General features: G+C 33.8%; 2 protein-coding genes across 2 annotated transcripts in view; both read left to right on the forward strand.

The window, feature by feature from the left end:
- Positions 1-4,141: 4,141 nt before the first annotated feature.
- LOC149489564 (dynein axonemal light chain 1-like) lies at positions 4,142-5,544 on the forward strand. Its single transcript, XM_089714956.1, has 4 exons — positions 4,142-4,296; positions 4,686-4,797; positions 5,007-5,153; positions 5,395-5,544. The coding sequence occupies exons 1-4, from the start codon at positions 4,142-4,144 to the stop codon at positions 5,542-5,544; spliced, it is 564 nt and encodes a 187-aa protein (XP_089571082.1).
- A 5,145-nt stretch (positions 5,545-10,689) lies between these two features.
- TORIP (Torsin interacting protein) overlaps positions 10,690-14,421 on the forward strand; it is a 29,920-nt gene continuing 26,188 nt past the window's right edge. Inside the window, exon 1 of the mRNA XM_089714195.1 lies at positions 10,690-10,711. The gene's annotated coding sequence lies outside the window, so the exon portion shown is untranslated. The remainder of the gene's footprint in view (positions 10,712-14,421) is intronic.

The raw sequence follows: 14,421 nt of genomic DNA on the forward strand, positions 1-14,421 counted from the left end.
ATCTTTATCCCAGAATAATTGCTTTTTTTCGCTCTTTACAGTTTAGTGGTTTCTCAAAACAATATTTAAAGAAGCAGTTAGGGATTATCGATTAAAAGCTTACACGCGTGTTTTATGTGATGTGAACTTCAAGAGGATCACGTGCTGCCACGTGCCGACAAAACATTACTTTAAAGAATCTATAGGGTGGAATAAATATTTGTCGTTTCGAAAACCATACATAAAATATGTAAGCCCTCGAATTATATCATGAATGGAGTCATTAATCGGGAACAAAAATCATGCGCAGTTTGAAAATAACGTATGTGCAAGATTGGGTTAGGTACCTACTTAAGTTTTTAGTAAAATAGTTTTGAATATTATATACGAACTACGATGAGAATATGTAATAAGAAAAAAAGGATATAATACTGTATGATTTTTTGAAAGTAGTAAGTACCTAATATCACTTGCTCTGTGGTAAGTAAGTAGGTAATGAGTTTAAAATATTATTGCTTGAATAATACCAGTTTTTAAACTCCAAATTAGAATAATAATTATTATTATCTGTGATATTACTACTAAACTGTTAGTACTTGGTTAGTAGGTACCTATTAGGTAGTTAACGCGCACCATATCGCGGCCGCGGGTGTCAACTCTTTATAAAAAGGCACCAATTTTAAGATTATAAGAGACGTAAGACCCAAGCGTAAGAGAATAAAATAAGCTCTCAAAAAATAAATGGCTTTACATAAAACTGATAATATTATGGATTTTTATTATTTATATAATGATCCATCCCTCCTAGATTCACAAGTCACAACGGCATCACGGGAAAACATTCTAGTGTAAATAAAAACTTCAGAAAAGTTGCGTATGAAAAAAATCGCAGAAACAAAAATCACAATGAATCTGATGGAAAAAAATATAATCCACGTACACTTAGAATTCAAACATAGTACGTACATAAGACGAGGGTCGAGCCCAGAGGTGTGAGGGCACGACGTGATTACCGCCGGCCACCCGGGACAACCCTCGCATGGGTTTATATATCGCATAGATATGAATTGGGATGAATTCTTTCTTTTATATTGGACATGTCGTAGCATAATATGAACAAGTTGTGTGATAGAGGCCGATGTCTTAGCGAAGACTAGGTACTGATTAAGCTCCTAATATGTATTATATAACTATTTATTGTTTACCTTGCTTATTGCTTGAATTTTTTTTATGAACAAGAAATAATTTAAAAAAATTCGAGTGACAGTGTGCATTCGCCATTTACGTAGAGCATAGCAATGATATAATAAGATAAATACCAAAGTACACTCACGAAAATAGCATTCCCCGTGAGGATGTGTACCTATAACTCATGTATAATTAATTGTTAGTATAAAAGCGAAGTACAGTAAATATTAAGATATTCGAGAAAATCCTAAGAGGTAAACCTTAGACTGCTATTCTTACAAAGTAAAATAGATAGAATTAGGTTCAGGTGATGTATAGAGTCTCGATTAACAGGTACCTATAGGTAATAACTAAATTTGAAAATCTGTATACCAAATTCAATGTAGATTTAACTTTAAGTGGGGCTATTGAAACTAGCAGCTGCTCGGTTATGACATCAGATACGAAATTTGCAGTTCAAGAATTGAAGAAAATAGCCATATAAGTACATACATAATATGCCAAACCTCGCTCAGCCATGTAACCCATAGTAACCACAATGTAGACATGTAGTAGGTACCTACTCAATAACAAGTTGGCTAGATAAAAAAAAATAGGTTTTTGTCGAAATAAATCTGGTATCTACAATAAAAAGCATTTATCAAAACAACTGCTAGGAATATGACATTAAAAAAGCAGTCTTCAATTTCAATTTATTCAACTTGATTAAAATTTGCATCGCTCCAGATAAGATTTTAATTTGGCAAGACAGTAAAATTGCTAAATGCGCATCGCTTGCTGCTCTCTACAGCTTTTGAAAGAGGCTAAAGCAGTAGCCACAGAACCAATGGCAGTAGCAGTAGTTATATTTCCAAGGAAAATGCATAGGGCAAATAACCACACCGCTCAAAATGCTGAGAACTGAGAAGTATTTCTGCAGAGCCATAAACACTTCTGAACTCAGTAATAAATAGCCGTCAATCTGCTGAAGTACTGAATTTGTTTCATTGCCGAGTGTTTTTATGTCAAAAATCGAAAACAATACAATTACTAATCATAGATCATAATTTCAACTGGGGCAAACAAATTGAAGCCGTATGTGACAAACTCCGCGCATTCGCAGCTAAAATATATGCAATAGGGAACAGACTAACATACAAGGTAAAATTATTACTATACAACACTTTAGTCGATTCGATTATATCCTACGGCCTTAGTAGCTATGGCAGAACGTATAAAACATATTTACAAAATATACTCAACCTTCAAATTCGCATCTTAAAACAAATAGTCCCAACTAGAATAAAAAAGAAATACGAAAACGATATAAGCAAACTTTTTAAGCACTGCAATGTGTTACCAATTTTTGAAAAAGTAGAAGTACATCTCTTAAAAGAACAACTTTTTAATAAAACATTTACTGAAAAAGTTACATCTCACAACCTTGGCACACGAAAAGTAACACAAAATAAATTATGTACTATCAGAGCCAATAACCGCTATGGCGAAAGAAGATGCTCATACATAATTCCACGTTTAATCAACAAATTAGATAATAACATTAAAAATAAAATAAACTGTAAAAATGTTAACCGTCAATTAAAATCATACTATATATTATCACGTTTATAAAGACTCGGCCAGCACAGTAGGTGATCGCAAATAATTTTTTCCACAAGTACCCTATAATTTACTTGCCATCTTAATGTATTTTTTCAATGTAATTTCATAATGTTAATGTTATTTTCAAATGTAATGCAGCAAAATTTATATTAATCTGTCTAGTATTTGTTTGGCGTCTAGAATGCATGTGCACCACGATCAAATCGTGTCGATTTATGTGGTGTTTCTTCTGTATGCTTAATGTATGTTTATTTTTCTATCAATAAATGGTTTAAAAAATAAAAAAAATAAAAAAAATTAAGACATAGATTCTGTGAAACAACTGAGAACCAGTTGTACCTTGTTACGGGACAATTGCTGCCTGTTTCTGCCGTAGTAAACCTTAAACGAATATCGGCTATAGATGGTAAAGCGAATTGTTAGTTTTGCGACAGCGGAAAAATCTTTCTCTTCGTTACGAAAAACAAGTCATAGCTAAGAGTTTAAGTGGTTAAAGAACCTCTAACAACTGACTGGCAATTTCTCACGTTCATAAAAACATACCTATTGAAATTTGAAGTATTGGTACGGGAGCCGGGTGCAAATTTGGTTAATTATTTCCTCTCAAGAGATAATTCGTCAGACGCCTCAGAGTATAGTATTATAAAGCCTCGTGAACGTCAGCTGGCGCTCGGTTGGGGGGGTGAGCGGTTGTAGCCTCCCACGCACGTAGGAAAAAAATACATTCATTCATTCATTTCCTCTCAGCTAAAAATTTGTCAAATTGTAGCTAACCCAATATCTCAACGAAAAAAAATAATCAGCTGGTTACAACATGGTGTATTATACGTCAGCTGGTATCTCGAACATGAAAGTTAAATTTAAAGAAAAATTTATTTTCCGTGATTTCCTCTCAAACAAAAATTTACCTGATGATAGCTTATATGTAACTGTGGATAAATATATAGGTCAGCTGGCTGTATCTTGGTGGAAAAACCGTCAGCTGATACGGGAGGCTACAACCGCTCTTCCCCCCAACCGAGCTCCAGCTGACGTTCACGAGGCTTCATAATACTATACTTTGATGCATTTTACTAATTACCGCTTGAGAGGAACTTGGTCATAAAATCTGTTCCTGGCTCCCGTACCAATGTAGATGAATTAATGATCTCGTGTTTCGGGAGCAGTCGTAAAAAACATTTATTTTGTAATTTAAATATAAATATAGATTTTAAGTAGACCTACTGTATGTATATATAAAGAAAAAAAATCCAGACGTCACCATAGATAAGCTTTTATGTCAATAATATAACAGTTCATGTTAGTTATTGACATAAACGCTTAATAGTTTACCTTTTCGTTATTTCAAATAAGTTTTTAAAAGCTTTAAGCGATGGCATTAAAACCCACAACATGCAAAGAGGCTATCGCGCGTTGGGAAAAGAAAACCGGCGAATCGGCTGCTGAAGCCAAAGTAATAGAACTGCAGTTCCAGTGGCCACCTATCGAGAAGATGGATGGCGCGCTTTCCACTCTTGTTGCGTGCGAGTATGTCTTTTTTATTTTATATTATTCGGTTCGATATTATTTATATTAATCAAAGAACCAAAGAACACATACAACATAGGTAAGTTTTATACAAAGATGCTTCCACGTCTTACTTAAAGATTTAAGTAAGAGCTTTTGAGAGCTTTTTCTTATGAGTTCAAAAATCCAGGGTTCTTGTTTAAAACTTTAGTTCTAAGACTACCTATAATAATTAATGTATAATGTATGTAGTAAAAAAAATCTGCATGGCTAATTTCATGTTGAAGGCGTTTTTGTAAAAATTTACTCGTTTTGGAAATATTACTACATATACGATAATATGAACATATGTACTTACTATATGACTTTGACGATACTGGAAACAATTACTTTGTATAATTGTATTGCAGGAAGTTGAGTCTGTCATCCAACATGATAGATAAAATTGCAGGCATCGCTGGTATGAGAAGTCTTAAGATTTTATCATTAGGAAGAAACTATATCAAGACCTTGGCTGGAATTGTAAGAGCTGCTTTAATAACAAACAATTTATTGTAATGTAGTTACATACTAAGCTACTTTTACGCAATTTAAATCGTTGCGAAAACGTTGATCCGATCTTCACTATTTTACCACGGTCGTTTAAATTTGGTTTTCATTATACATAGTTTGAAGTTTCACGTATCTGATTCTTGTGTCCTGTCTTAAAAATATTCCATTATTTTCGTAAGGAAACAGTGGCTGATACGTTAGAAGAATTATGGATAAGTTACAATCCGATTGACAAGCTGAAAGGAATCGGTGTTATGAAGAATCTACGGGTCCTGTATATGTCCAATAATGCAGTCAAAGAGTGGGTTGAATTTAACAGGTTACAGGTAGGTGTCACTTACAATTCTACATATTAATAGATATAACATATCGTTACAATTCAAAGCTTTTTTAGGAGGTTCATTCGGACTGAAAGTTTTAATTAAGCAATCCAATCCTAATCCATTAAAAAAAATATTGTAAAATGGTTCAAATTCCGTATTCAACATTCGTTTCTATTTTTTCAAATTTTCAAAGACTTTTCTAATTTCTAGTTTGTTTTAGATTTATCGGTATTTGATTTTTCAGGAGTGCTCCTCTCTAAGAGATCTGGTTTTCACTGGAAATCCTCTATGTGAAAATATGGCGGACGTCGATACTTGGCGTACCCAGGCTTCCAACCGTTTGCAACAAATTACTAAACTCGATGGCATTCCTATACTGAGGGATACTGAATAAATTTTATGAACCTATTATATATATATACCTTATAATATGAATTGTTATTTTAAGTTTATTTAATAAATTAAATATACTCTGCTTCCAGGTGCTTCTTTTTTCCATTAGGTAAAATCTATACATATTACCCTGTAGAAACAAATCTTTAGACTACGATTTAGATTCGTTACCTAAATCATTTTTTAATTCAGTTCGATCTAAAATTACTAAGTACATAAATAACTATTAACTTTATAGTTTACTGCACACGTTTTTATAGACAAATACTAAAAATTAAAATCTTTTCGCTAATAGGTATGTCCTCGCTCAGTTGGATGAAAATACATAAAAAAAGAAATCACGCATGAAATATAACAGTACAATATAGTGTTGTCCGTCCACTATTACGATTCGTCATACGTCTGAAAGCCGACGTAATAGCCTGATTAATTCGCGGCAAAAGGAAATACGAATTGGCGAGGGTCGCAATTGCCGACGGAAAAGTCCCTCACTGTAGTCGCCCAATGGCCCTGCTATTGTATTGCCTCTAATAAAATTTAATGATGTAAACGGATAGCGCGAATTTATCTAACTTCGTAGAGCCCTGAGAGACGCTCGTCGAGGGGAAATCAATTAACGACAATATATCTGTCGGAGATTGAATTATTGTTACATGATAGCTTTGAACACAACTTGAAGGGTTTTAAATTATATAGGGTAAAAAGTATTTGTCTCTTAAAATAGACAATTAGATTATCATGCCTCTTATTGTTTGAATATAAGAAATGAGAATGATAATATTATAATCATTTTAAATGTCGAATTTTGAAAATTATTTAAGTACTTTGTGCTTGTTCTTTGTTTGTACTGTGTTCATTATTAACTAGTAAGTAGGTAATAAAGATCTACCCTTTTACTTTGAAGCGAGTAAAACTATTTCTTATAAGTCATTTTATATTTAAAAGTCCATTTCATTACCCTTAGAAATTGATTTAGATGCTCGGTTTAATATAAGAATCGCGTGTATCCAAAACCATAATGATATTACACCATAGGTGACATTTGAATGGCATTCAATAATTTAATGGAACTCCGACCATTGTGTGCTTTTGGTAATGGGCCGATAATTGTTCGCCCAAACAGAAATAACTCTGTTAATCACAATGAAAGTCGCACCTTCCCTACATATTTGAGTGCTTGAGTGCCGGCGGTCATTATTTAATTATTTACATGACAATCGACCCAATTTTGATTTCTATTTGACATTTCGATTACATACAGTATTGCCGCCGGCGAGCGGCATTTTGTGACATCTGTCCTCGAATGTGTTACGAACTATAAAATTCAATTTCCCCAATCGGCTATCGGCACATTTATTATTCATAGACCGGTACAAAGAAGCCCGGCCACTAACAGATGTGATGTTTTACGTGAAGGAATATAAAGATCACAGCGTTATAACATGATCACTGAGGGACTTGAATTTAATATGACATTCATATCCAATAAAATTTGCTTTCGACATGACTAGATAAATATAGCAATCTGCAAATATGCTCTCAGCCGTGAATAAACAATAGCATCGCGTGATATCTTTTTCTATTTCTTCATAACCGTCCATAAGGTTTCACATGAAAACGATACGGAAAGGGTTCGAATCGAATCATCGTAAATAATTTTGCACGTTTGTGAACGATATGATTGCAAAGTAATTGGCAACAGATTATGCTACTGAACGCGTTTAATAATGGATCAATCGATGTCCACTTTCGTAATAGCTATATCGTAGCAGCTGGTTAAATCGTGTGATCGAAAGCGGCCACTCGCTCTGTGGAGCCAATAAATCAATCTATGTCGTCGGTAATGCACAATCCATTTACTCGCATGTAGCCTAATTGCTGTTAGCGCCGCCCAATGGCCACATTAGCCTGAAATGTTCCCCATACGCCCGCCCTCTCGGCCCCTTCAGAAGCTAGCACACAAACGGCCCAAATAAGCTTCGTGGACTATAATGGTTGATTTTCTAGCTCACAAAACAAGCCGCTGCAAATACAGCAGCGCTTACGCCACTTAAAGGCGGAGAAAATGGCTTAAGTGCTTTCTCTATTATACTTAAGGTCGTTCGTGAAAAGGATAATTTTCAACTCTCCACCGCCCTTGCTTGAAAGGACAGTATTGTGTGGATATAACTTACGAATTAATCCTAATGGTATTATGTATTTAAATTTTAGATCATACTTTTGAAAACGTTGAAGTAAATATTTTAAAGCAGGAATCGGATTTAACTTTTGAATATTAAAAATATATTTTCATACTAACGTTTTCCCTATCTATATCTAGAGCTGTCGCTAATCGATTTTTGAATGCAATTAAAATTATTATGACTAATAGCTTAAAAATTAAAGGTAACTACTTATTAATCAATTTATTTCACTTATCAACCTGAGCATGTTCACACGTTCCTAACGTCAAGTGAGATAATATATTTTTAAGTTGGGTAACCTATTGTCGCTGCAAGCGGCGAGGGTCGCAAAATAAAGCTTTCCCGACAAACAATAGTTCCGGCCCTTTGTCGCGCTCAGAGTTGAGTAAACAGTAGTTTGAGTGTTGTGAGGTCGGATCGTGGCCTAAGAGGTTACGGCCAGATAACTTGCCGCCCATAACCTTTGTTTGTTTGATATATTTTTGTCTTTGTGGAGACAGACTGCTTGGGTTCGGTGAATGCTGCATTCATTTTAGGGACACATTGTAAGTTAAAGAATATTTGTTGTTTTATTTAAAATCATAAAATTTAGATAAATAATATACCTACAGATAGATTGATATAGCTCACAGATATTTGAGGTAAAAACATAGTAGTTAAAATATTAATTATACATTTCATAAAAATGAAAACTGTTTCATTTTCACAAAGAAATACATGATCTGAAGTTACTTAAAACTCGAATCTGCATATAAAAAGAAATTAAACAAACAAACATAACGATCGCTAAAACCATAACAATTTATACAAAACGGAAAAGTCACGATCGCACCATAAATTACTATCTCAACATTAACACCTACTTTCCATAAAGGCCGATAAACCAAATTTACTTTTCATGTTACGCACCCCCGGCAGCTACTTATATAATAAGCAATGATCAATGGAGAATAATCCTATTGTGTCGCGAGCACACAAAAAACCGTGTCGGAATTATTTCGCTACGCTCACACTAATATCTCCATTACATTAGCGTACTCGACTTATTGTTAATCCTTTAAAATCCACAACTGTAGAAGGCATAAATAAATCATACGTCGTGTTGTAAATTTTAAATATATAAGTAGGTACAATAATAATCAATAGAGAGGTAATCTGCATACCTATATATATAAACCTGTAGATATTATGTGTACATTTGTAGGTAAACAATGAAAAATGAAAAATCTACAGAGTGGACATTGGAAAATTATAGTCACCGTAGCAATTATTTCCCCATTCTTGGTCCAATTCAATAGAAATTTCCAAAATATTTCCTTATTTCAAGCTTTATGATTTCTGAAAAACGGAAAAATAGAGAGTTTACGCAGTCGATGTTGTACTGAAAGTTTAACAGAAAGAGACAGTTGTTGCAACAAAAGAAGTGCATGTGCATTCTGCAGCACACATAATAGCTTGTGTTTATTCAATTTAAGTCACTGGCAACACAATGTCGTGTTTTCGCCAGCAGCGTCCCGAGTTGAGTCGGAGCGCCTCCGGGCAATAAAATTAATGAAGCGTGGAGATGGGACCATTTTACTTGTATTATTCGTCTCCTGCGGGCTGAGACTGAAGCGAATGTCCATTAGTTCTGTTTTAACATGTTAGCGATGTTGAAACGTTGTAAATGCGATTTACTTTGCAGAGAGGGTGGAAAAGTAGCTGGAGTGATTCGGTCGCAATCGATAGTTGATAAGATAGTCGGGGAATTTCAGAAAGAGGTTTTATAAGACGTTACATAACCGAAACAAATTGTTACATTTAAGGACTCGATTGAAAGTAGATATGGAAAAGTGAAAGATATTTTTCGTAGTCGATTTAAGCTATAGTCTAATGTTAATTGCTCCTCTTTCCTTATACTTAAAGAGTCTCAAATGTTTTTACCGGATAATAACATATTATATTCATCGTACTTATAGGTACCTTCTGAATGCAAGCAGTAGTAATACACATATAAAAAGCTTGTAATTTTATATCCATATAAAATTAAAAATAGGTACATCAAAGGCCAGTTACCAAATTTAACATTTCACTCCACAGTCCAGAACAGCTATAGCTAATCCAGAGGATTATATGGGAACAATTCGCGTGAAGATACATCGATAACCTACCATTTGGTAGAGGAAATGCGAACACAAGTGAATTGTAAGCGAGAACAATGGTTGCATTACGTCGCATTAGCGGTTAACTGATGATCAAACGATTGTAGCGCGGCTTGAGCGCGTCAAGTTTACGCGATATCATCGTAATCCCTCCGTAACCCTATGGTGCGATTCGAAAATAATACTCCCGTATTGTTTACTTAATAATACGATTGTATAAAGAACTGAAAATTTATGTTTTAGATTAGTTCGCGCTTGATTTAAAAAAATCGGGACTTTTAAAATGGCCAAAAATACAGCGCTTTCATAATTTCAGTAGTTTATGTCTCTTACTTTATACCTATGAAAAGAAATCCATATCCAATTCAAATTATTTCTTTTCAAATCGTACCTATATTTCATTTACCTAATATTAACAGTTTTGTAAAAGTTAGTAAACCCTAAAATGGTAGTTATCAACATAGTTAAAGATTAATTGTTTAAATTATTTTGAAATTGAATCTAAACATGAACACCGTAAAGTACAATTTGAACAAACGCTTAATTGTTTCAAAAAGTGTGAGTTCATTACCAGCAAAAGGCATGTTAAGCGTTTAGCTTATCAAAGTTCCGTGGTATGTAAAATTGTTGCAGCGCCGTCGCACGCTCATTACGCGAACATTTGCTACCGCTATTAGCATATCAAATGCCTTTATCTGATGTAACGGCTGCGCACTCGGCCTCACATTAGCCTAAGTATGCTCTAACACGAGACAATAACACGATTAGTGAAATAAATACAGTAACAGGAGCCGTGGATGGGGCTTAGTTATCGATGGTTATCGCCGCGAAGCCGATCGCATCAGTATGAGCTCCGGTTACTTTTGCTTTTAATTTTACAAAATCACACGAGTGTTTGCAATTTAACTTCACTGATGAATGTTTGATGTCCGATTTTGAAGACCTGGATAATCTGAAATATAAATACCTATGTATGTAAATAAAATAAACGTTCATTGTTTGCCACAGGTAGGTACATCTTTGCATAGGTATATTTTAAAAATTAATCATGAATTTTGTTTACAGCTACTTCTCTGCCTTTGCTTTTCAGAAGATGATTTCCAAATGCTGCTTTTGTGAAAGTTAAAGTATTGTCTTGATCCTACTTTACAGGATTAGGCATATGTACTAACCTTTAATGTAGCTACATAAGAAGAAGGCTACGGTTCAAGCCAAGTTCAAGCAATGTAAATAATTTCTACATACCCCTTACATCAACATATATCCTATACAAAGTATTTGCTACAGATAATTCGCGATAAAGTTTTATGAGGCTGTTACGTACAATAGACAGGGAATACGGCAGAGGTTCGGAGCTTTAGTGCATCCGATTTCCATACAAAAAGTTCTATTTCCCGAATTAAATGATACGAAAGGGCATAAAATTGCGGGAATATTATCCAGAACTATAGGTACCTACATAAAGCATTAGATCATTATTATTTGTATTCGTAATGATGTATTTTCTTTTTTACTTGGCTATATTCTCCTTAGTTTAGTTCTATAACATTGATTGTTTGAAGAAAATTAAAGCTTTTGTGCGCAGTATTGTAAACTTTATTGGATTAATTTTTATTGCAGGATTCCCTGTTCTTTAATTTTTTTTCCGAATTTCATTATTTTACCTGTATCTATATTATAGATTTAATATCTAGTTAGGTAAAAATCATTAAATTACTTAATTTAATGATTTTTACCTATAAGTAATAAAAGACTTCTTTTATTTTCATGTACTTATAACGATAGTTCGATACTAGTTATTATTCTGTGGTACTTATAATTATTTGTTTATAAACGTTCTAATTCATATTTGAAGAAATATCAAATGAAAAGTTGATAAACCAAAACAATGTCTACCAAAAAAACAGTAAATAAAATAGTTCAGTAGATACTCAGTATCAGTTCATAAGAAAACTGTTCAATTTATCGTAAAAGCCGGGCACGAACGACATAGCCGGAGCACATCAAGCCAAACTTGAGCCTAGCAACTTGTGCCATCTCCTGAGGAAGTGATTTGTCAGCGCCGCCCCCTCTCGATTGAATAATTCAAATAATCGAGGTATTTATATGTAAATAGCGGTCTACATCTCCATTCGAAAGGGCCGATCGGTACATAAATTTGGCAAGACGACGCGAAAACTGCGACACACCACCGATCTGATTTATACGCCAAGTTTTGGAAAAAGTGGCTCGCGTCAGGAAATGTTTGTCTAATCGCGTTTATTGCTCCGACCCGGGATTTTGCGCCCGACGGCACATCGGGGCTGAACGGTCGCACAACTACGTTGACATGAAAACAATTTTATTGCTATGTGTTAAATATACAATAGTTCTTAGATAGTCGTAAAATAGTTAGTTGAGAGGGAAAATATTTTTCGACTAGATTAAGCAGTAAAACTATTTATGAACCACGGTAGAGCCTATGCGACAAAACAATAATATAAAATTTAATTATTGTCATGGACACAAAATACTCTTCAATAGCAAGTTTTTGTAAAATATTTTAAATATTTAATAATTATTATTTATTTTTTATTTAATATTTTCGCCTCAAACTTCAAGCATCACTTCATTCCCATAAAATACCTAAAAACATATCACATTAAATGATAAAATGATACGCGTAACAAATTCGGAGCGTTCAAATTAATTAGAAAATTAAGTATTAATAGCGGCAGAGGGAGCTTTCAGGTTCAATATCAAAGGTATTACGGTTTCCCGTAACGAATATCATATGTTCGTGGCACTCTATTAGTCACTATGAACGGGTAAACTCATCAATCATCCGCTGGGCTGGGTAAAGTGTTAATCGCACGTACTATTATTGTTCTTTGTTAGGAATGTAATTCGTTTACTATTTCTTACCACATTTTACTTATCGCTGATAATTATGCCGCATGTGTACTTCAATGATTGATCATTCGGAATTATTGATGCGACGTTCGGAGATGTTGTTATTTTTTACTTCATTGCTTTTAGTGAAATAATTATTGATTGCGATGAAAAAGTAAAGGTGGCGTAAATCAAATGGAATTGACAGCGCTTACAAGCGGTTTGCTTAGGTTAATTAATTTCCTGATCGATGTAACTTCTATTAGTTATTATCTTTTGTTTCATGATTAATATCTATACACCATGAAGAAAAAAGCTATCTTTGTAACTATACATAAATAGAAATCAATAGTACTATTAAAGTTTACCTAATTATATTAAATAAAACAAGGAATGTATCACCTTGATTCGCATATCCTTCTTTTTATAAATTTTATCGAGTCGCATCTGTAATTACCTACAAATGTTTCTGCAATTTAACAGCTATTCTGCAGTTCTATCATGTACCTACAGAGTTGTTTCATTATGGAAGGAAAATAGTAAAAGAAGAAAACTCATACAACTCAGTTCTGTTGGAAACAGAGAGAAATAAGTAAGTGAGCAACAAAACGCACTTTATCAGGTGGCAGCCGCTTTATCTCGCTAATGACCAACCCCTCCGCAGTAATAAAAGTCGATATCAAGCTTCCATTCGACCTCAATGCAACATGTTTTGATACTTTTACATTTAAAAATACAACTAAATAAACCCCTACAAATTTAATATGAAAATTAAAACAGCTTGATGGAAGCACCTACCTATTTGGTTTCGTTTTGTAAAATATTTATCTTTAATAAAGCTAATTAAATAAATATTTTCTTTAAAAATGCTATGATGGAAGTTTTGGGTCATATTTTAAATTATTAATATAATTATAATTTGTTGAGACTCATCTATGATATTCATCTATGAAATAGGTATATATTTTTTGTTCTGGATATAGCCTATAATTGAAAAAAAAAATAAAAATGTTGTGTGGTTTTATGAAACCACGGTAAAAGTGAAACTTAGGCACAAAATTATCGTATTTGTACGATAATGACTCCGAACACTGCTTTATACCTACTCGGCAGCCCACCGTCACGCGACATGCGCTACACAGACCAAAAAGTTTGAGACGATGTAATAAAAGTTTCACTTTAAAAAAAATTAATTAAAACTTAATTAAAATTATGCCTAGGTTTAAATATTTTTATAGTTGTAACAATTCCAACAAATGATTAATGAAGTCATCTACGTAGGTAAACATCTCAATTGGAATTATGTATCATGTTATCTAAAAGTCCAGTAAATCGTGTAAGTAACACAATTTTGCAATGTGTTCCTTTACTAGGTAACGGAAGTGACAAAAATATTGAACATCGACATCAAGATTAGTTGATCCCTCTATATGGCCACTGAAGCGCGGTTGAGAATTAGCGGCAGCGGGAAAGAAAAATGATTGTGACAGTCCGGCGAACACTGCTAATGGAGTCTGCGTCTGCGAAATGTTTCCACTTACATAGAGGGCGCTGGCGAACACACCTAGTACATTTCGCAAATAATTAATAACTTTTACATTGTATTTCGGGTCACAAATTCGATTGTGTGGTTGTTGCGAAAATTATGGAAATATTCGTCGACATCTAACTGGGAATGTTTAC

The sequence above is a fragment of the Colias philodice genome, chromosome 3 (assembly GCF_061535455.1).
Source record: "Colias philodice isolate Cphi_HAF_F1 chromosome 3, ilColPhil1 Martin Lab GWU primary, whole genome shotgun sequence".
NCBI lineage: Eukaryota > Metazoa > Arthropoda > Insecta > Lepidoptera > Pieridae > Colias > Colias philodice.

Bases quoted from the DNA above. Each gene is read 5' to 3' on its own strand.
- LOC149489564 (XM_089714956.1), top strand. From the start codon at position 4,142: ATGGCATTAAAACCCACAACATGCAAAGAGGCTATCGCGCGTTGGGAA. The intron at 4,798-5,006 runs GTAAGAGCTGCT...TATTTTCGTAAG, and splicing joins TCAAGACCTTGGCTGGAATT to GAAACAGTGGCTGATACGTT. The intron at 5,154-5,394 runs GTAGGTGTCACT...TTGATTTTTCAG, and splicing joins TTGAATTTAACAGGTTACAG to GAGTGCTCCTCTCTAAGAGA.